Raw genomic sequence first — 19,670 nt, 5'->3', positions numbered from 1 at the left:
CGGGCTGCCGGCTGCCCGTGGTTGGCCCAGGGCCCACTCCACGTATTAGATGCAGGACTGAATGGTGGCAGGAGCCCTCCGCTCCTCCGGGGGCGCTTCCTGGGTTTGTCCAGGACGGTGACGTGTCTCCTGCACTTAGCTGTCCTGTAGTCTCAACGGCACCTCTGTACCTGGCCCACAACTGTCACGTCTGTGAGTTCCGGGCAATCAGTGCCTTGGTCCCCCCCACCCCCCCGGCGGCGTCCCACACCCTTAGCCGGACGCCAGCCTGGGCTGTGCTGGGGGCCATGCAGAGCCTTCCTGCCCGGAACCTCGGCCACCCAGGCCCGGGAGCAGGGTGGGGGCCCGCGTGGGCAGAACTCTGTGCCTCCTCTGCAGGGCGAGCCCTTCTGGTGGCCTCTGGCCGTGAGGGCCAGGGCCCCCTTCCCTCCCTCTGCCCACCTGCCCATCAGTGCCCTTCCTCCCGGCTCCCAGGACGAGACCCAAGCCCCACACACCCTGTGACGCCCGCCCATCCTCATGGGGCCCACTTGCGGGTCTCCTCTTGTCCCGCTCATCTCTTCTGCGCCCCCAGTATGACACCCACATCCTGCAGGTGCTTCTGATGCTCTCCACTGACGGGCAGGCCCCTTCCCTGCCTCCTCTGCCCCGTCAGCCCCCACTCTTGCTGGGGAGGGCCTAGCAAGGGCTCACTCCTTGGAGCCTTCGGAGCCCACTGCGTGGCGGTCACTCCCTCCTGAGCCCTTCTGTTCACTGGCGCCTTCTGCTAGCAGACGCGGTGGAGGCCGCCCTTGGTGAGCACAGAGGAGAAGCCCGGGCTCCTGCCTTCAAGGGGCCCATGGTCCAGTGCGGGGGGACAGACACGTAGCCACAGGTGGAGGGGGTCGCCGAGGAGAGTACCCCAGATGAGGGGGCTGCAGCGGGTGCCGCCTCTGGGAAGCCCTCACCGAGGAAGTGTCACTGGGGCTGAGTCTTGACTTTCGGAGAAGAGCTGCAGGGAGGGTGCGATCCAGCAGCGCAGGATCAGTCTGTGGTGGGCTTCCATGTGCTCCGGCCTGTCCTCACTTCCAGCCCGGCACTCCCAGAGCCTCCCGGGGTGCTACACAAACATCTTGTGTTGCGGGGGCGAGGAAGCTTGGTGCCTGGCCACAGATAAGTCATCCACTCTCCTCTGGGGACGATGGTCTGGAGGGAGGCACCCATCCTGCTCGGATCGCAGCGCCCGCCCCCCCCGCCCCCTCCCCCCGTCCTCATCCTCCGGCTGCCCCCCTCCTGCCGCGGGGTGACACCTCTCAGCAGACACCTGCTCATGCTGCCCCAGATCCTTTATTGAGGCCTCTCAATGTCTGACCCAAATACGTTAACAAGAGATTGCCGCGAGGTGGCCCGGGACGGAGAGCCGCCCTCCCTCCTGGCCGGAAGGACGGAGGATTTGGGGGTGTGGGGAAGAGTGTGTGCAGATGGGGGGAACGGAGGAGAGGAGGGTCACGAGGGAGAGCACACGGACTGGTGGGGGAATCCGTTTTGGGACGGGGCCACCGAGGGACAGGGAACAGTCAGTGAGGCGGCTGGGCGGGCACGTGGAGCACAGGGGGTCCTGTCCCTGTCAGGTGACAGTTGGGGTCAGGTCAGTGGGCCCGATGCAGATGGAGGGTGACCCAGGGTCCCTGGAGGAGCCCAGGGAGGGGCAGGGAGGGGGGAGCACAGGAGAGCAGCGGGCGGGCGGGCAGGGAGAGGGCGGCCACAGCCGCTAGTCATCGTCATCGTCGTCGTCCTCCTCCTCATCGTCGTCCTCCGTGTTGATCTCGCCCTCCAGCACGTCCTCCAGCCAGTCCTCCAGCTCCTGGGCGGAAGGCAGGTCCTCCTCGTCGTCCATCTCCATCCACACGCTGTCGGCCTGGTGCGGGGCACACGCAGGGGACCGGGTGAGCCCGACCCGGGTCCTAGGAGCCCGGTCCCCCAGCTCACGGGGCCCCTGCCGTCCTTCCCCTCCCCCGGCGCCGTCCAGGTTGGCGGGGTGGCCTCTGTCCTCGGCCTTCCTAACAGGCCTCTGGCGTGGGCCGGCGGGGGGCCCTCGGCGGGGAGAGTGAGGCCTGGCGCCTGTCAGCGCTTCATCACCTGCTGTTCCAGCACCTTCCACAGAACCCTCGAGCCTCACAGGCCGTAAACACGACTTGCCTTTTCCAGAACTTCACAGTCCTTCTCCTACTTGTGACCTTACTTAGCTCTACCTCTTGCGTCGGTTTGGAAAGGCCTTGCGTGTGCACGTGGCGTGCCCCGCAGGCTGCGCGGTCGCCGCACCAAATGCCCCCCCCAAGCCTCTCTCCGGCGGAAGTGGCTTTGATTTCTGTGGCCTCCTAGCACTTTATTGGTCTCCTCGTGGTCGCGTCTATAAGATCTGGCCGTGTCGTCAACACAGCACCTGCCTCCCGGGTCACACCGGGAGCTGGGGGGACGCAAAGACCGTACACAGCCCGATCGTTTCATCGCCACAAAACCACGGCTGAACACCTGCCACGTGTGGGTGAGATTTCTGCCCTCAAAAAGCTCAACGTCCGCTGGAGAGGCAGACGCGCCCCATATGTAGACCTGAGACGAGCCACATGGCAGTCACGTCCTCGATGCCCAGGGGGCTCTGCGAGTGCCGGGGGGTGGGGTGGTGACTCCAGGGGGGGGTCTGGGGACCGGCCCTGCAGGACGGGGAGCATGTTCAGAGCCTGAGTGCGTCCGTCCAGCCCTGAGATGGCGTGTCTGACTCCTGGGGGGTCCGCAGAGCAGGGAATCAGGGGTGGAGGCCAGCGGGGCAGGAGGGGGACTCACGTCCGTGACGTTGACCACTCCTATTTGTGGGGCCGACAGGTCGATGTCGAACGTCTTCTCCCAGTATGGCACCAGCTGGGGAGAGACCACAGGGCGCCGTGAGGGGGTGTGGGGGGAGCAGGTGTGGGCGGCTGGCGCAGGGGCGTCCCCGTGAGCCCTGGGCTGATAGGGTGCGGGTCCAGCTGTAGGGCCTGCAGGGAAGGGCGAGAGGCCAGCAGCAGCAGGGCAGTGCAGACGCCGGCCCCTCCCCCGAGGAAGGCTGGGCCGGAGCCCGTGTTCTGGGCCTGGTCCCGCTGCGGCGGTGCCACCAGGTCACCTCGGGGCTGCTCAGCCGGGCGCTCCTGAGCTGAGGCCTCTGTGCACGGCGATCAGGGCCACTCGGGCAGCAGATCACTCGCTCCTGCCACGTGTGTGCTGGGGGTCGGGCTCCGGTGGGGACCGAGCTGTCCCCTGGGACTCGGCGCTCCGCTTGCACCCACCTGCAGGGCCCGCCCGTCTGGTCTGCCCCCCACAGCGCTGCCGGTTGGGGCTGGGGGGAGGGTGCCTGCCGGGCCTCCGCTCGGGGCGTCGTGTGTTAGGCTCCCTGCGGTTGACCTGCCGTCCTGTCTCCCTGCCTCGGGCTGCCTTTCCTGTCCTCAGTGCCCCTGAGGACCCACCGTGACCTCCCGCGTCCCGGGCCAGGCGTCGGGGCAGGAAGACGCCCGCTCAGGGCCCCATTCGGGCCTCTTACCAGGGGGAAGTCGTCAGGGTCAATCCAGATGATGCTGAGGTCCGGGTTGTCCGTGTTATCCTGGGCCACGGCCTTGAGCGTCTCCAGGAACTCGAAGCCGTCTTGGGGGGAACCCGAGTGTTGGGTGGTCGGGGGGCAGGCGCCCTGCCTCCACCTCCTGCGGCCCGGGCCGCTGCGCTCCTGGGAGCCCCCCCCCCCCGTGCGGTGCCCTGACCAGCCTGGGCTCCCCTCCCGCCCGCACCCGTCCAGTCGAGCTTCCTCCCTCACCAGGATCGGCCTCCTCGGCGAAGGCCACGATGTGAATCCCGTCCATGTCGTCCTCCTGGGAGGGGAGGGGGCTTAGCTGTGCGCCCGGAGGAGGGGGCACCCCTGGCTCCCGCGGGCCTGGACGTCGTGGAGCCGCGGCTTCCGGGTCAGGTGGGTTCTGGCTGCACCACTTGCCTCCAGGCCCCGCGCCGGCCAAGCAGACCCCTCCACCCCACGTCCCCCCGTCACCGTGTCAGCCTGTGTGTCTCCCAATCCCCAGGACACTGCCCTGCAAACTCGGCTGGTGCGCGGTGGCTCCTACCAGCGAGGCACAGGCTGCGGCAGGGCCGGAAGCTTCCAGAACTTGGGTCTTCAGCCACCTGCGTCCCTCCCCCTGGGGCCCAGCCCCGTCCTGGGGCGGGGGGGACACTCACCCAGGTCTCATACATGCTCTCGGGCTTCAGCTTCCTCAGGGTGGACCTAGGAGAGACGGTCACTGCTCAGTGGGCAAGAGAGAAGGATGCCCCCCCTTCCAGAGAGTTCCACACGACACTGGCTGCCTCTGGGTCAAGCCTGGGGCACAGACGGCTCGTAGCCCAGAGCAGAGCCATCTGGCAGAGTCTGAGCGCTGGGCTCCGGGCCCAGGTGGGGGCGCATCGGCCAGGCCCGTGGCCTGGAAGAGAAGAGGGTCTTTGGGAGAAAGGCGGGAACGGGGCGTCGGGGCCTTCACGCATTGTTGTGGTTCAGCTGAGTCTGAGGCATGTTAGGCACGTGGCGGGCGCGCTGGATGTAGGCCCTGCCGGGCCGGGGGGGGTCCCTAATCTGGGGGGGTCAGGCTGCTGGCGTCCCACGGAGCTGTGCACGTTCCCGGCGGGGAGTGCCAGGAGGGAAGGGGTCCTGTGGGTGTGGGTGGGGGGCAGGGGGCTCAACCTCGGCACCACTGACCTTTGGGGCTGGAGAGTCCTCGGGGCCCGGGGGGTGCAGGGGGTGACCGTGTGCCCTGGAGGTCGTTACCAGCACCCCCGCTTCTCCTCCAGCGAAACCTCCTCATTGCCCCCCAGGAGTTCCCTCCTCCAGCGAAAATGCCCCGTGACCCCTGAAGGGCAAAACCCACCCCCACCCTGGCCGCCCTGCCCCCTGTGCTGAGAACCACGTCCTGGGATTGAGTCCCGCTTTGGGCCCCTGCCCAGCAGGAGCCTGCTGCTCCCTCTCCCCCTGGCCCTCCCCGTGCTCGCCCTCCCTCCCTCTCTCTCTCTCCCTCTCTCTCTCTGTCAAATAAATAAAATCTTTATTTTTTTTTAAATTTTTATTTATTTATGATAGTCACAGAGAGATAGAGAGAGAGAGACACAGAGACATAGGCAGAGGGAGAAGCAGGCTCCATGCACCGGGAGCCTGACGTGGGATTCGATCCCGGGTCTCCAGGATCGCGCCCTGGGCCAAAGGCAAGCGCCAAACCGCTGCGCCACCCAGGGATCCCTAAATAAAATCTTTAAAAACTAACTGATAACGGAGGGGGACGGCCGTCGGGGTTCCTGGCAGACGGCAGGCCGTGAACGCCGGTCAGGGTCAGGGAGCAGGGTGGGCAACGCTGTGGGGCCTGGCGGCATGGGAGGGAGCGCGGGCACCCGGAAGACGGGTGCAGGGAGAGGGAGAGGAGCTCCGGGCTGCCCCCCCCACCTGCCCCTGCCCCGGAGGATGAGCTGCCCCGCACCCACCTCCTGTGCTTCTCCACGAAGCTGACGATCTCCTCCTCGCTGTTGGGCTTGTCGGGGATGGTCACAGGCTCTTCCATGAAGGCCTCGTAGAAGTCGATCTCATTCAGCTTCAGCGTCAACTTCTTCGCCACCTTTGGGGGAGGAGGCAGGGGCGAGGGTCAGGGGAGGCGGGTTCCCGGGGCGCGCGCCTCAGGAAGGGGGTCGGACTAGCTGGCCCGGCCGCTGCCTTGCCTTCCCCGGGCCTGGGCTGGACGAGGGGTGGGCTGAGTAAAATCTGGATGGGGGTGGCGTGCGGGTGGGGAGCGTCCCGGGTAGCAAGGGGCCAGGTTTCCGGGGCCCTGGGGGTGAGGTCGGGACGGCTGCAGGGAGTGGGGCGCCCCTCCGGCCATGGGGACGTGAACCTTGCTGTCGAAAGTGGCGAAGAAGGGGATGTAGGGGTGAAACTCCTCCGCCGCGTCCTCGAAGGCCTTGTAATCTGAGGGAGAAACTTTGGGTCGGTCTCTGGGGAGCCGGTCTCCCAGTAGCCCTCCCTGCCCCCCCCCCCCCCCCGCGTCTGGGCGGGTTCGGGCTGAGACCCACCCCCTAGTCCTCTGGGAACAGCCGAAAGTCAGTGGGGGAGGTCAGGTGCAGGGGGTGCCCGACCGGGAGCCCCAAGTGCAGAGAGGTCAGAGCGGGAGGGGGGTTGGGTGTAGACACGCGGGTGGAGGGGGGTTAGGAGACGGGTAAAATGGGGGTCCCGGGAGGGCCTCAGGCATCAGGGGTTACCCACGCTCTGAATCCTTGTTCTTGAAGTAGCCAATGAGTTTGATCTCGTCCTCGATGTTCTCGAATGCCTGCAGCTCTCGTTCGCCTTCGATCAATTCCACGGGGTCCTCCAGGACCTGGGGGGGCAGTAAGGAGGGGAGCGAGGGGAGCGAGGGGAGTGGGGGGCATGAGGAGGGGAGCAAGGGGGTGGAGGGGTCATGGGCTGCATGCACGTGTGTGTGCACGTATGTGATGCATGTGCACGTGTGTGCATGCTCGTGTGCTTATGTGCGTGTTCATTTATGTGCTCATGTGCATGCTTCTGTGTGCTCGTGTGTGCTCATGTGTGTGCTTGCATGTGCATGCTTGTGCGCTCGTGTGTGCTTGCATGTGTATGCTCACGTGTGCTCATGTGTGCTCGTGTGTGTGCTTGCATGTGCATGCTCGTGTGTGCTCGTGTGCGTGCGCGTGCACAGAAGCAGGGGCCGGGTGGGGCCAGGTGTGGGGGGCTGAAGCAGGGCCAGTGGGGCAGGTGGATCCTCACGTCGAGCAGGAACTCCACCAGGGTGTCAGCAGAGAACTCGCCGTCGTACTCAATGACTTCATCCCCCTTGAACACGTAGATGCTGTCCTCCTCCGTGAGCCCTGGGGGACACGGGGTGGGTGGGGGCTGGTTGCCCACGGCTCCAGGCCTGGCCTCCCCCCGCCCCCTCCCCACGCATGACGCATCCCCCCACAGCCTGGGGTCTGTGCCTGTGGCCTCAGCACCCCCGGAGCAGGCGGGTGCGGGGGGACATGGGGGGATCCAGAGTCCAGCCACACGCCCCCCATGTCTGCTTCCCCTACGACAGGCGGGCACCCCCCAGCCCCTGGGCACTGTCCCACGGCTGTGACTGCCCCATGCCCGCCTTCCCCAGCCCGGCCTGCCACCTCAGGCCTGTGCTGCTCCCTGGTGGCTGCCACGGGGCCCTGACCAGGGCTCTGCCCCCCGCCTGTCCCCCCCCGCCCCCCCTCCTGCTTTCCAGGGAAGTGTGACGAAGGCCGCCCCCACTTTGGGATTAGAGCCCGGGTGTCTGAGGCGGGCAGACGGGCAGGGCCCCTCCCCAGTCAGTGTCTCTGCCCCCGGGGTGAGGCCCTGGACCCGGGCTTGTGCAAGGACAGCTCCTAACCCCTGGCCCAGGCCGCCCCCTCCAACGTCTATGCGCCTGGGCCCCGCAGTCCCACAGCGCCCGCCCTCCCGGGTCCACACCACCCAGCCCCCCTGGGTCCACACCACCCGTCCTCCCGGGTCCACACCACCCGCCCGCCTAGGTCAACACCACCTGGCCTCCCAGGTCCCAAACCACCCGTCCTCCTGGGTCCACATCAACTATCCTCCTGGTCCACACCACCCACCCTCTTGGGTCCATACCGCCCGCCCTCTCGGGTCCATGCCACCCACCCTCCCGGGTCTACGCCACCCGGTCCCCCAGGTCCCACACCACCCGTCCTCCTGGTCCCACACCACCCACACTCCCGGGTCCACACCACCCGCCCTCCCGGGTCCCACACCACCCGGCCCCCCAGGTCCCACAGCACCTGGCCCCCCCGGTCCCACACACACCCCCTTACCCAGTTTCTTGGCCACAGCTGCGTCCTTCTCAGAGTCCACCAGCCCGAAGCCAACGCCCTTGTCTTCGAGGACTTGGGCCGCTAACTGGAGGGAATGTGTTCAAGTCAGCTTCAGGGTTCTTGCCCCCCCGTTCCCATGTCATGCTTCAGGTGGGGTCATTTGGGATTCGGGGAGTGAGGACTTGGCCTCGGCGCTGCACGGGGCTTTGGGAGCTCCACCTTCCCTGCAAGCCCACCCTTGGGTCTGCAACTCAATCTTGACCCCTGGCCGTCTATTGCTCCTGGATGCTGTGCTTCTGGGGTTGCACAGTAAGGGCACGCGCGACACCCCTGGGGGCCTAGAGATGCTGAGGGGGTCTGGTTTCAGAGTGATGGAGGCCCTTCCTGCTCGGGGGCTGAGAGCCCTGCCCTCCATCCTGGGTAAAGGCCATGCAGTGTGGGGCGACGTCAGAAGTCCCTGGGGTTCTTCCGAGTGACCCCCACTGGGCAGGGGGGTGTGCGGGGGGTCTGGCCATGTCGTGAGGAGTGGGGAAAGCCAGAGAGCTGAGTCTGAGGTCCCCGTGGCCTCTGCTTGTCACCTTCGGAGACGGGGACCCCAGGAGGCACTAGAGGGGAGATGGCAGGCCCCCCCTTGCCCCCTTTCCCTCTTCACCGCAGCTCGCCTTTACGCAGGCCGTGGTGGTCTCTGCCCTTGGTGCCCGCCTCCCAGCAGGACCCTGGGCCACTCTGCGTGGCTTTGCGGCTTTTCCCACCTGCCAGAGCCAGGCGCCTGGATTCTCGGGAGGACGGGGAAGGGAGGCTATTGGCAGGTGGATGGCCCGAGATGCTGAGCACTCAGGATAAAAATACTCCACGCACATCAGATGGCAGGTCCCAGCAGCCGCAGGGGCACGGGAACGGCCCGTGGTCCTGCCCCGCTGTCCTGCAGGGACGCAGAAGGGCTGCAGAGCTTGGGCCAGGAGGCTGGCCACCTGGGGCTAAAGAGGTGGGGCCCAGCTCCAGGCATCCCCCCCATGGGCTGCTTCTCCCCTTCTAAGTCCACTTGGGGGCCAGGAGAACCTTCCCGCAAAGAGAAGCTGGGGAGAGCGTGCTGAAGCCTCCTCCAATCGCATGAATTCTCCAATCGGGGTGTCCAGCCCGACCCGGGAGGGACCGATGGGGAACAGGGGAGAGCGGGAGCCATGCTGGTCTCCCTTACACCTTCAGCAGAAAATAAGACGTCAGGAGCATTTAAAATTCGTGCGTTTGCATCTTCTTGGGGGGCAGGTGGGGGTGGGGTGCAGGGAGGGGAAGGTAGATGGGGCGCTGTGCGCAGCTCCTCCCCCTCCTCTCTCTTCCTCCTGGTGCTCCCCTTCCATGGACGCCTGGGTGCTAGCTGCCTCCTGTAGCACGGAGGCCACGGGCCTGCAGCCCCTCCCTCCTGACCGTGCCTCCCTGCAGTGGAGCTTCAGGCCCCAGGCCAGTCGCCCCCAGGCCCCCCTGCACAGCCCCTCCACGTGTGCATGCAGCCTCGGGCAGGGGCTGCCGGGGGTGGGGGGACTGGTGTGCCTGCAACCCCACTGCTCACCTCCAGGATCAGCTCTTCCATCTCGAACTGTCTCTGCGAGGCCTTGTCATCCTCGGGGGGCTCGTGGTACAGCAGCGCCAGCACCTCGTACTTCTTGAACACGTTCTTGTAGTTCTTTGCGTTGACGTTGACCACACGGTCCACACCGTCATACTCGGGGAACTCCAGCCCTTCTTCCCCCTGCACCCCCAGCCTGGGCGGCCCAAGCACCAGCAGCAGCAGCAGTGCCAGCGGCAGGCCGGGCGCGGATCTGGCCCCCATCCTGTCTGCAGCGCACAGGGAGGTGGTGGGCTCAGGGTCGGGGGTCCTGGTCCAGAGGAGGGTCGCGGCCGGGCCCTGGGTCCTGAGCCCTGAGTTAGGGGCTCGCCGTGGGGGCGGGGTGGGGAGCGGCCCAGGGCAGTGGACAGAGGACACTGCTGGGTCCTGGACAGGCCACCGACAGAGCCAAGAGTGAAAGGGTCAGGAGGAGGGATGGGAGCAGGGGGCGGGGAGGGAACCGGAGCCGCAGGCCCCAAACTGGCACCGCCGGGCCCCCGCCTGGCTCCATCTAAATATGTCTCTGCGGTTGGCAGGCGAGAGGATAACCTTCTGCGGCCAGGACAGCTCCGCAGGCCCCGACGACGTCCCACCTCCTGGCCTCGCCCTCAGGCTCCCGCGCCCCTCCCCTCCGCCTTCCCTGACGGCCAGGGCTCCTCAGCGGGCTCTCCACGCCGCCCTAAAAGCTCATCGCCATATTAAGAAAGGAAAAAGCCTGAGCTAAAAATAAGACCAGATGAGTCGGAGGTAAATGAGCTGGGCTGGGGGAGGGGAGGTGCGTCCCGGGAGGGCAAGGGTACTCAGACCCAAGGAGCGGGGGTGCGGAGGAGGCCTTCTGGGTCAGGACAACGGGGACACGGATGGCAGATGGCCTCTGGGCCTCAAACCCGGGGATGTCCTCTGGGCGCAGTCTGTTTCCTTGATCCTGGGAGGCCAGTAGAGAGCGCCCCGGCTGCAGGGGAGACCCCCACGCTGCCCCGCAGAGAACCAGGACCAAGGATGAGGTCATCCCCCAGTAAAAGATGGAGCCGTGTCCAGCACTGGCCACCTGGCTCGGGCCCAGCGGTTTCCTGCACCTCCCTCCCACTCAGGAGCACCACGGCCACCCTGCGGGGCTGTGATTTAGGGTTTCTGTGGGCGGAGGCCCCAGGTGGGGAGGGGGCTGCGTCCTGCTCTCCCTCTGCACTCCCATTGCTCCCATCGGAGGGGACTTGGTTCTCCAGGGCCCAGTGGGAGGGGGGTCCCCGGGCCTGGATGGTCTCAGGGAGGGAGAGTAGCCACAGGGCGTCCTTGCAAAGACGTCAGGCAGCAAGGCCAGGGGCGAGTCAACCCTGGGGCAGCCCGGAGAGGTGGGCCTGCCCTACGGCCACGATGTCCCCTCGCCTGTGCCCTCCAGGGCCCAAGGGGACATGGCAGGAGGGACTCTGACCTCTCGCATCCCATCCTGGGGGTGAGGGCTGTGGACCAGTTCTGCTCTGGGTACCTTGTGGCCCCCCGGGGGGCTCTTCCCTGGACAGGTAAACTGAGGCATGAGGGAGCCCGTGGAAGAGGCTAGATCAAAGCCCTCCATCCCCACCCTGAGGTGTCTCTGATTTTGGAGACACAGAGTTTGTTTTGCACCCAGACAGGGGCATGGACTTGTGTTAGAGGAGGAACATCCCCCATCCTGTGGGGTGGGCCTTGCACAGCTAAGCGGGGAAGGCCACAGAAAATCTCAAGCATGTGGCAGGAGTGCGTCCAAGAGAGACAGCTGTGCTGGAGCGAGGGAGGCCAGGGCTGGCCTGAGCAGGGCTGCTGGGAGCTCCAGCCGCCCCGGAACCCATCTCCTGGTCTCACCGGGGAGCCCCCGACCTGCCCTGCCCGTGGGTCCCCCAGCCCCAGGGCCATGGCATGGGGCGGCTTCTGCTGCACGCTGGGGAGGGGGCCACCCTGGAATATGGGACCTCCCCTCGGCACCCCTCGGGCCGCGAGACGGGGCTACGGGGTGCCCTGGGCCTGCAACCCCCACCCTTGGCTCCCAGGCCTGCCCGGGGCTCCCCAGCAGCTGCGCCCTCCCACCTGCCCCTCACCCCTCTCCCTGCTCCCCTCAGCCCTTTCCCTCGGGCCCCTGCCTCCAGGCCCTTGGACTTAATAGGCCCGGGCAGCCGGTATCAAATGACCCTGAGTTGGGGCCTCTGTATTTTTAACCCACCAGACACCCGAAGCTCCTGCTGCTGAAACCCGAGGAGCTGGCCCCTCGGCCTCCCCGTCCCCACTCAGTCCCCGCAGCCCAGCCTCTGCATCTTCCAGGTCTGGTTCAGCCTCGTCAGCAGTCAGCAGCGGGAAGGACCCCTGTCCCCAGGGGACCTGCTTTTGCAGGAGGGCAGGCGACAGGTGGGAGCGCCCTGGGGACGCTGCTCCTCACAATGGCCCGTCTCTCCGCAGCCTCCCTCCGGCCTCCCTCCGGCCTCCGCCCTCACCCCTCTCTTGGTCTGTAGCCGTGCATCTCGGCCCAGCCCTCACTGTGGGCCTGGGCACAGGGGGCTGAGGGTGTAAGTCTGGGAATCGGCCGCACCCCGGTTCCCTCATCCGTGAGCCAGGGTGGGCGCTAGGAGCCTGAGTGTCATGCGCATGGCAAGCGCTTGTCCCACGGCCAGGGCAGCACGCGTGTCCTGCGGGTGCGGACGGTCTGCCATTTCCAGCAGGTTCCTTCCACCCGGCCCTGCTCCGCCTGCTTGGGGCACGGCCCCCCAGGAGGCGTGACAGCGACCTGAGCTAGAGGGTCAGGTGGCCCCGCTCACCACGCAACAGCCCGCAAATGGGTAAAGAGGAAGGCGGGGCACCCCAGGGTGGGGGTGGGGGGGAAGGCCCCAGGGCTCCTCCTTCCTCCGGTGCAGACTTCGGGACAGTCTGGCACCCTGTGTGTGTGTGTGGGGGGGCAGGACGCTTCCTGGGAAGTCAGGGCTGCGGGGATCCAGAGTGAAGGGAGGGGTCAGGATGGCCGCCAGCAGGTGCGACCACCGTCCCCGCCCCAGGCGACCCCTCACCAGGTGGTGCTTCCCGGGTCCCCCTGGGCACCATCCGCCTGATGAAATGCGGCCTGTTCTGCCCCGAAGTTCCACGAGGAGCCCGCTGCCCGCCTGGTCGGGGAGCCGTCCCCCGCCTCCTCTCCCCCTCAGGTCTTCGGACTTTAAGTTGGGGGCTTGCCCTCGAGGGCCAGGGATGCTTGATTCCCAGCCCCTGCCGGCCTCCACCAGGGCCGGAGACACTGCCCATGCAGATCGAGGGGACCCTGGCGCCATCACCCCGCTCTCCGGAAAGCAGACGCGCGCAGGCGGCCAGGGGAGGGCTGTTGCAAACATTTACTGTCGGGACTGGCCACCGGTTCCGCAGGACGGAGCCCCCAGGGCCCCAGGCCAGCCCCGGGACTGCTGGCCCCTCTCATCCTAGGTCATTCATCCTAGCATCTCTGCCCCTACCATGCTCTCTCGAGGCGCCAAGCCCAGAACCCCAACCCCCCCCCCCGCCCTGGGGCACCCCCCATGTCGGGGCAGCTCCTCTGCTGAGTTCAGTAGTAGGTCTCTCTCTCCAGCCAGCCTGTGGGCGAGAGGAGACCACAGTGAGCTGGGGAAGGTAAAGGGGAGGCGGGCGGGGAGCGCGGATGAGGTAGGTGGGTGGGGTGGGGGGATCTCAGGGCTCCCCGGGCAGAGGGCAGGAGGGCAGGGCCCGGGGCAGCGCCAGCTCGGGGGAGAAGGGAACGGCGGGCACAGGCTGGAGGGGGCTGCTGAGCGCTCAGAGCAGGGGCGGGAGCCTCACCGCCAGGATGACGTCGGATGGTGAGTTTTCGGATTTCGTCATAGACAAAGATAAGAACGCTGTAGGGAATGGCGCAGAGCCACCAGGGGAGCCTGTGGGGAGCAAGCGCGGGTCAGCGGGGCCGGGCCGGAGCGGCCGAGGACGGGCGGCCCCCAGGGGGTCCTGTCGCCCAGGGTTGAGCCCCCTGTGGGGAGGTCAGAGCCTGCTGGGGGAGGGTCAAGACAAAAACTGAGCGGCCAGCGATAACAGACGGTGACAAATGCCCTGTCGGGGGTGCACGCGGTGTCCCCGGATCCTGCGGAGCCGTGAGGGCGCTCCCGAAGCCCTGCAGGGCCTCTGGGCTTCGCACCCGCAAAGGGGGGCTAGTCTGAGCAGCATGGGCCTACCCGAGACCAGACGTGGGGGCTGTGTCGCCGTGGAGAACATACACTTGTCCGTATCACGAACACGGGCACCGTTTTGCTCCCAGCACCTCTTCTGTAATGAGGGGCCAGGGAGAGAGACTCTGGGGGGAGGGCCCAGTCGGAACCACGTCTGTCCCCTTGGGTGAGAGGGACGTGGCCTGGACCAGGGCCGGCCCCGAGCAATGCACTGCGAGCCACCTGCGAGGCTTGATGTCTTCCAGTGGCCACATTAAAATACGTAAGAAGAAACAGGGGCAGTTAATTCTAATAATAGATCTTTATTTAACCCAGTTTATCCAAAGTATCATCATTTCTACACGGAACCAATGTAAACATTATAAGGAGATATTTTGCATTCTCCTTTTTATCCCAAGGCTTCCAGAGCCAGGGAGTCCTGTACCCTGACAACGCATCGCGCGCCAGACACTCAGTTTTCCAAAGGTCAAGGGAAACGTGGTCCCACCCGGACGGGAAAGCTGCATTTAGTGGGATAATATCTGCCACTGCTTGAGTCTTTAACTCGACATTCACCGGATAAAATGACCAACTCACTTTCCCGGTCTCGGTAGCTGAACGCCGAGAGCCCAGCGGCGGGATGTGACGTGGGAATGACGCAAGATTAAGGTTCCTTCCCGCCTGCAGCCCACCGACACGTCCTGGACACAGGCCGAGGGGCCTCCCCCTAGGGACTCAGCTGTCTCGGTGTTGACACTTGCTAAGGCCACAGGGCAATCCTAGCCCGACCCCCGGGTCCTGGGAGTCGACTTGAACATATAAAAATTCCTTTGGAAACTATCTGCAGCCCCCGAGGTGCGTGTTGACGCTCATCCCCCAAGCACACGACCCACTGATCTACATCTGGAGGGTCTCATGGGTCGGGTTTCATGGCTAGCCCGCCATAAATGCCCCCTCGAGGTCCTGGGAACCCTGCTGCCAAATTACCGGGGGACTGACGCACTCCCTGGGCCCCTCCCAGCCTGGAAGTGTCCGGTGGGCGCTCACTCCTCGCGACCCCGTGCAGCTCTTTCTACCAGCGGGTCCTGTCCCCGCGCCTGGTAATAACACCACCCTTTGGCACCAAAGACCGCTTAAGAATTCTTTCTAGGCCCTTGGCGTTGAACCCTGACACCTTTCCTGCATCAGACAGCAGCTGCCATAGTGGCCCGCATAGACCTCGCCTGGCGCTCAGCCACACGCGCACCGTTCCCTACACACGCTCACGGCGGCCTGCCCGGGCCGTGTGATGCACGCTCGGCAGGTACCGCGGAGGCGCAGGCGGGTTACACACATGGTAGGGCTGAGACCCAAACCGGGCCGGTCAGGCTCTAAGGGCAGCGCCAGTGTCTGTTCTGAAACATTAATGCAGCACCTGCAGTATACAAAGCACTGGGTCGAAACACTGCAAGGGGCGGAAAGGTGAGCCCGCTGCGTGCATTTGCAGCAGACAAAAGCTGGAAGAACAAGGTCTACGTCACTAGTAGGCAGCCTCTGTGGGTGGGGGTGGGTGGGGGCGGTGGGACCCGGCAGGTTTTGCTCTTTTCCCTGTAAAATTTTTTCTTTCTTTCTTTCTTTCTTTCTTTCTTTCTTTCTTTCTTTCTTTCTTTCTTTCTTTCTTTTTCTTCTTTCTTCTTTCAAGTTCTAGGATCCAGTCTTGCACCGGGCTCCCCGCAGGGAGCCTGCTTCTCCCTCTGCCTGTGTCTCTTATGAATAAGTAAAATCTTTTAAAAAATTATTATTATTATTTTTTAAGATTTTATTTATTTATTCATGAGAGACACAGAGAGAGAGGCAGAGACACAGGCAGAGGGAGAAGCTCCCTGCATGGAGCCCGACGTGGGACTCAATCCTGGGACTCCAGGATCACACCCTGGGCTGAAGGCAGGCACTAAACCACTGAGCCACCCAGGCCACCCTAAAAAAATATTTAAAAAAAAAGATTTACGTATGCATTCAAGAGAGACAGAACGAGTGAGCGAGAGTGCTGCGTGTACACAACCGGGGCAGGGGCAGAGGGAGAGGGAGGAGAAGCCGACTCCGTGCTGCACGTGGGGCCCCAAGCAGGGGCTCGATCTCAAGACCTTGAAATCAAGACCTGAGCCGAAACCGAGGGTCAGACGCTCCTCCTCGCGGGTTTTTTCACGACAACAATACACGGGCGTAAAACAAAAGAAATCAGAAGACAGAAACATGGCCATGATTTGAACCAACCAGGGGTCCAACAGTGAGAACTTCGGTGTGCGCCCACCGACACGAGTGTGTCGGTCACAGCAGGACGAGCGGCGCGCACTTCAGGCTATTTTTGTGCTCGCCTGCCCTCTGCGCAGCCCACCCCGGCGGCTCTAGCGTGTCACCGTTGGTGCCCCAACAGCCACGCTCCTGCCCCGCTGCTGGAGGTTCCAACACCCGGTGGCCCCTTCACGCCGCGTCCTGAGGGCCGGGGAGTCCGCTAACCTCGTGTGCCCTGTGCGGTGCCGTCACTCGGCCCAGGCCCTGGTCCCTCCCGAGTCGGGCGCACGTGTGGGGGCACAGACGGTTCTCCTTACATCCCCGAGGGTAGCCCATCCACCCAGGCAGCTTCCTCTCCCAGGCCCCCCACCCCTGGCTGAGGCCCCCTGGCTGAGGCCCCCCAGCCTGCGTGGCTCCCTGACTCACTTGAGGGGGTACATCCGCAGGGCCATGTCCATGCCTGGGGCGTAGGACAGAAAGGCAGCCAAGAATGTCTCCTCCATGATCCCGAATATTAGGATGTTGTTTCTGGGAAGAAATGTTGCAGGGCGCTCTGCAGGAAGGGAGAGAGAGGCGGGGGTGGGGGTGGGGGAGCGGGTGTCAGGGCGGGGCGGGGGGGGGCCGGGGGCGCTCACTTCATGCCCTGCTGGAAGACCGAGTTGCGGCGGGTCTTGCAGATGATGAGGTCAGCCCACTGCACGACCACGATGCTGACGAAGAAGGCCGTCTGGCAGGTGAACTCCAGCACCTTCCGCTGCTCGTAGGTCTGCGGGGTGGGCGGTCCGTGTCAGGAGGGATCCCATCCACCCCACAGGCTTGGTCCCTCCCCCGCCACCCTGGGCCCCAAGGCAGAGCCAGGGGTCTTAGGCCCCACACGTCACACTGTCTGGCCCCAGCCCTTCCCGCGCGGGCTCCGTGGGTTCACATGGGCTACCCGGGACCTGCCGGCGCTTTCCTGGCCCCCCGGAGCATGCCAGGGGCGAGCACCTGTCCCGCTTACCCTGGTGCCGCCCTCCCACACCCAGGGCACCGGGTGGCAGGTGTCGGCCCGGGTGCCTGGAAGGGCGGTGGGGCGGAGGGCACCCCTGCAGGGAGGGCAGCGAGTCGGGCGCTCACCCCAGGGCCTCCCTCGCTTCTGAGGAACCCAAGTCTGGTCTAGACCCTAAGTCTAGTGGGGAAGACGAGTGGGCCGGCCGGGCCAGCGCCCCAGGAGGTCCCGAGAGGAGTCCTCCCGAGGGGAGGGCGCATCTCCGTTGGCCCCCCCAGAAAGCCCGTGTCTCAAAGACGAGAACGGCGCGGGCATAGTGAACAGGGAGACGGGACGAAGAATTTGAGACTGTGGACGACTGAACGACGAGACACCACGTACGGAAGCTCGTGGGCTGGGCCCTGGGAGGGCAAGACGGAGCCCAAGATTGTTGGAAGGCAGAGGCTGGGAGTCGGGGGTCCGGGCCCTGCCAGCCCTGCGAGCGGTCGGCGGCCAGCACCCGCACTCGGGCCCCCACGGCCCCGCTCCTGCCAGGATGCTGGGGATGCAAACACTCACGTGGGTGCTCAGCTGCGCGTGCCTCGGCCTCCCTCCCCAGCCGTGCGGCCCTCCAGGCCCCGCCAGGGCTGCTTGCGCCCGCGGTCGCCCCGGTCCAGCTGTTGCCCTGGGATTCCCGCTTCGAGCAGCTCCCCCTCCCTCACCACCACTTTGCCGTCTCTGTCTCGCCCACTCCAGTGTCTCAATTCCCAGCCTTCCTGGACTCCACTCGGACCTCAGTCCCGTCGACCCAGTGTGTTAGGGATTTGCTTGTCATCCGCCCGCCTCCCGCCCCCTGCCCCGGGAGGACGTAAGCTCCACAGGAGCAGCAGGTGGACCGTGTATGTTGCTACAGCGCGCCCAGGGCCAGGACAGCGTCCGGCACGTAGGAGATGCTTCGCGAATGAATGAGTGGCCATCAGTGGAATTAAGGGCGAGAGGTGTTTAGAAGGTAAGGAGCTCTCCTGGCTCCCGGCAGCCTTCGGAGTCCTTCCTGGGCGGCGGGGGGCGGGGGGGTCCGTACAAGATCACCTGGAAGAGGCAGCGACCCGCCTGACGAAGTTTACTCCTCAGGGCGGCTGTTACCAGCCCATTCTGCGAGACCTCAGGATGTCTCGCAGATGTCTCAGGATGACCTCAGGATTGATGCAATCTGGAGTGACTTCAAATTAATTTTAATTACCTTTAATTAATTGTAAATGAGTATATGGTAAGCTGCCTCTTGGCAGCAGAGAGATGGCCTCAAGGTATAAAACTAACAAAGGCTGGAGCAGAGGATGGAGGAGATGCGGACGGTGTGACGACTTTGGGCATCATTGGACCGTGGAGCGACCTTGGTGGCTGGGAACACTGACCTCTGATGGCCTCGTGGGGCTCAGCGAGGGGAAGCCAGGTGTGTATAGGGGGCGCCTTTCCAACAACCCGGATTCCAACATTCTTCTGAGAAACCTGCCGTCAGCTTGGTTTGGAGGCATCGCGGTGCAGGAGGAAGGGGCCGGGCAAGAACCAGCGCAGAGGCCCTCCTAGGGATGCCCCCTGGGACTCGGTGCAAGTCGTAAAGTCTTTCCAGACTCAGTTTCCTCATTTAAAGAGTGATGATGACAAACTATGTGTCCTCTATAGACTTTGCATCCTCTGTGGTCCTACGACTCTAGCAATAATCGGCGTCACGTCCCCCGCGGTTTTGGGAACTGGGACGGGCACGTTCACAGGTAGGGGGATAAACGCCTACCTACTAACACTCTTGAACACGTCCTGTTGGCTCGAGGGCTGCAGTTTGAGCCTCACTCATCTAGGGTCTTAGGAAAGAGTACTACAGAGAGGCGCCCGCTGGGCCTAACACGTTTGGAAAGGCGAGGGAGGGCGGTCGTACAAAGCACGTGCTTTTCAGACTTGAAGTCCTATAATTTGGACTCCCCTGGAGGGAGGGACGGAGCGAAACACAGAGAGAAGACCCAGCAACGGGTCTTTCGGGGGCAATGATATTTCCAGAACCTGGAAACACAGAAACCAGCCCCCGAACGTTGGCATGATGATGAAGACCTCCCGGTGCAAGGAGGCTGAGAGACCCAGCAAGGTAAGGACCAGCAACGGACAGAAATGAAGTCCGCGTCCGAAAAGTGCTCATTTGAGGAGCATTTGCCGATGTGACCGGAGAGCGAGGTCCCGTAGGACTGGACCTGAGGCATCACCTCTGTGTGCTGCCTGCGTCCCCCACTCCTCCCTGTCCCGTCCTCCCCCCTCCCGGTCCCGTGTGGGCCGCCACCCCTTCGCTCACCCACTGCTGTCCGTAGCTGTCCTCCAGGTCATTGAAGAAGCGGTCCTCCCAGTTGAGGCGGATGCCCAGGAGGTCAATAGGCTTGAAACCGTTCTCGGCCAGGATCACAAAGTAGGTGAAGAATCCGGCCAGGGCCTGGATCATGCCTGTGAATGACAGCCACGGGCCGAGGAACCTGGTTCAGGGAAGGACCTCGAGAGGCAGACCGGGGCAGGGGTGGCGGCCGGGTTCCGGTGTGCAGGAGCCTGCCATCAGCGACCCGACCCCTTCACCTCCGCAGGACTCGTCTCCAAGCCCCGACATTTGTTTCGGGGCTCTGACCCAGAATCACCTTCAGGTCACATACTCTTAAAACTGAAAGGACCTCAGAGGGAATTGATTCCCGCCTCCTCCTGAGCGAGCGCTGGGCTCCTCTGTGTCCACTTCCCGTCACACGCAGACCCTCATCAGGTCCTGTCCTCCCCTGGAGCC

General features: G+C 64.7%; 2 protein-coding genes across 2 annotated transcripts in view; both read right to left on the bottom strand.

Moving 5' to 3' along the window:
• Nucleotides 1-1,307: 1,307 nt before the first annotated feature.
• Nucleotides 1,308-9,958, bottom strand: CASQ1 (calsequestrin 1). Its single transcript, XM_055333823.1, has 11 exons — nucleotides 9,437-9,958; nucleotides 7,870-7,954; nucleotides 6,803-6,903; nucleotides 6,284-6,395; nucleotides 5,916-5,989; nucleotides 5,515-5,645; nucleotides 4,231-4,276; nucleotides 3,818-3,872; nucleotides 3,551-3,651; nucleotides 2,821-2,895; nucleotides 1,308-1,897 (listed from the first exon to the last, which is right to left on the bottom strand). Exons 1-11 carry the CDS (start codon nucleotides 9,695-9,697, stop codon nucleotides 1,751-1,753), a joined length of 1,188 nt encoding a protein of 395 aa, XP_055189798.1. The 5' UTR covers nucleotides 9,698-9,958; the 3' UTR covers nucleotides 1,308-1,750.
• A 3,055-nt stretch (nucleotides 9,959-13,013) lies between these two features.
• The window catches only part of ATP1A4 (ATPase Na+/K+ transporting subunit alpha 4), a 28,368-nt gene continuing 21,711 nt past the window's right edge, over nucleotides 13,014-19,670 (bottom strand). The window contains exons 18-22 of the mRNA XM_055334017.1: nucleotides 19,200-19,345; nucleotides 16,533-16,663; nucleotides 16,324-16,425; nucleotides 13,268-13,359; nucleotides 13,014-13,048 (exon numbers count right to left, since the gene is read on the bottom strand). Of these exons, the coding sequence (XP_055189992.1) occupies nucleotides 13,020-13,048; nucleotides 13,268-13,359; nucleotides 16,324-16,425; nucleotides 16,533-16,663; nucleotides 19,200-19,345 (500 nt within the window). The 3' untranslated portion in view covers nucleotides 13,014-13,019. The remainder of the gene's footprint in view (nucleotides 13,049-13,267; nucleotides 13,360-16,323; nucleotides 16,426-16,532; nucleotides 16,664-19,199; nucleotides 19,346-19,670) is intronic.

This window comes from Nyctereutes procyonoides, unplaced genomic scaffold (assembly GCF_905146905.1).
Source record: "Nyctereutes procyonoides isolate TBG_1078 unplaced genomic scaffold, NYPRO_anot_genome, whole genome shotgun sequence".
NCBI classification, from domain to species: domain Eukaryota; kingdom Metazoa; phylum Chordata; class Mammalia; order Carnivora; family Canidae; genus Nyctereutes; species Nyctereutes procyonoides.
This window is presented reverse-complemented; position numbering and strand designations above follow the sequence as displayed.

Excerpts from the sequence above, each read along its gene's own strand:
- CASQ1 (XM_055333823.1), bottom strand. The coding sequence starts at position 9,697 with ATGGGGGCCAGATCCGCGCCCGGCCTGCCGCTGGCACTGCTGCTGCTG. Across the intron at positions 6,904-7,869 it reads AGCTGTGGCCAAGAAACTGG|GGCTCACGGAGGAGGACAGC; the intron begins GTAAGGGGGTGT and ends CGTGTCCCCCAG. Across the intron at positions 3,873-4,230 it reads AGAGCATGTATGAGACCTGG|GAGGACGACATGGACGGGAT; the intron begins GTGAGTGTCCCC and ends CTCCCCTCCCAG.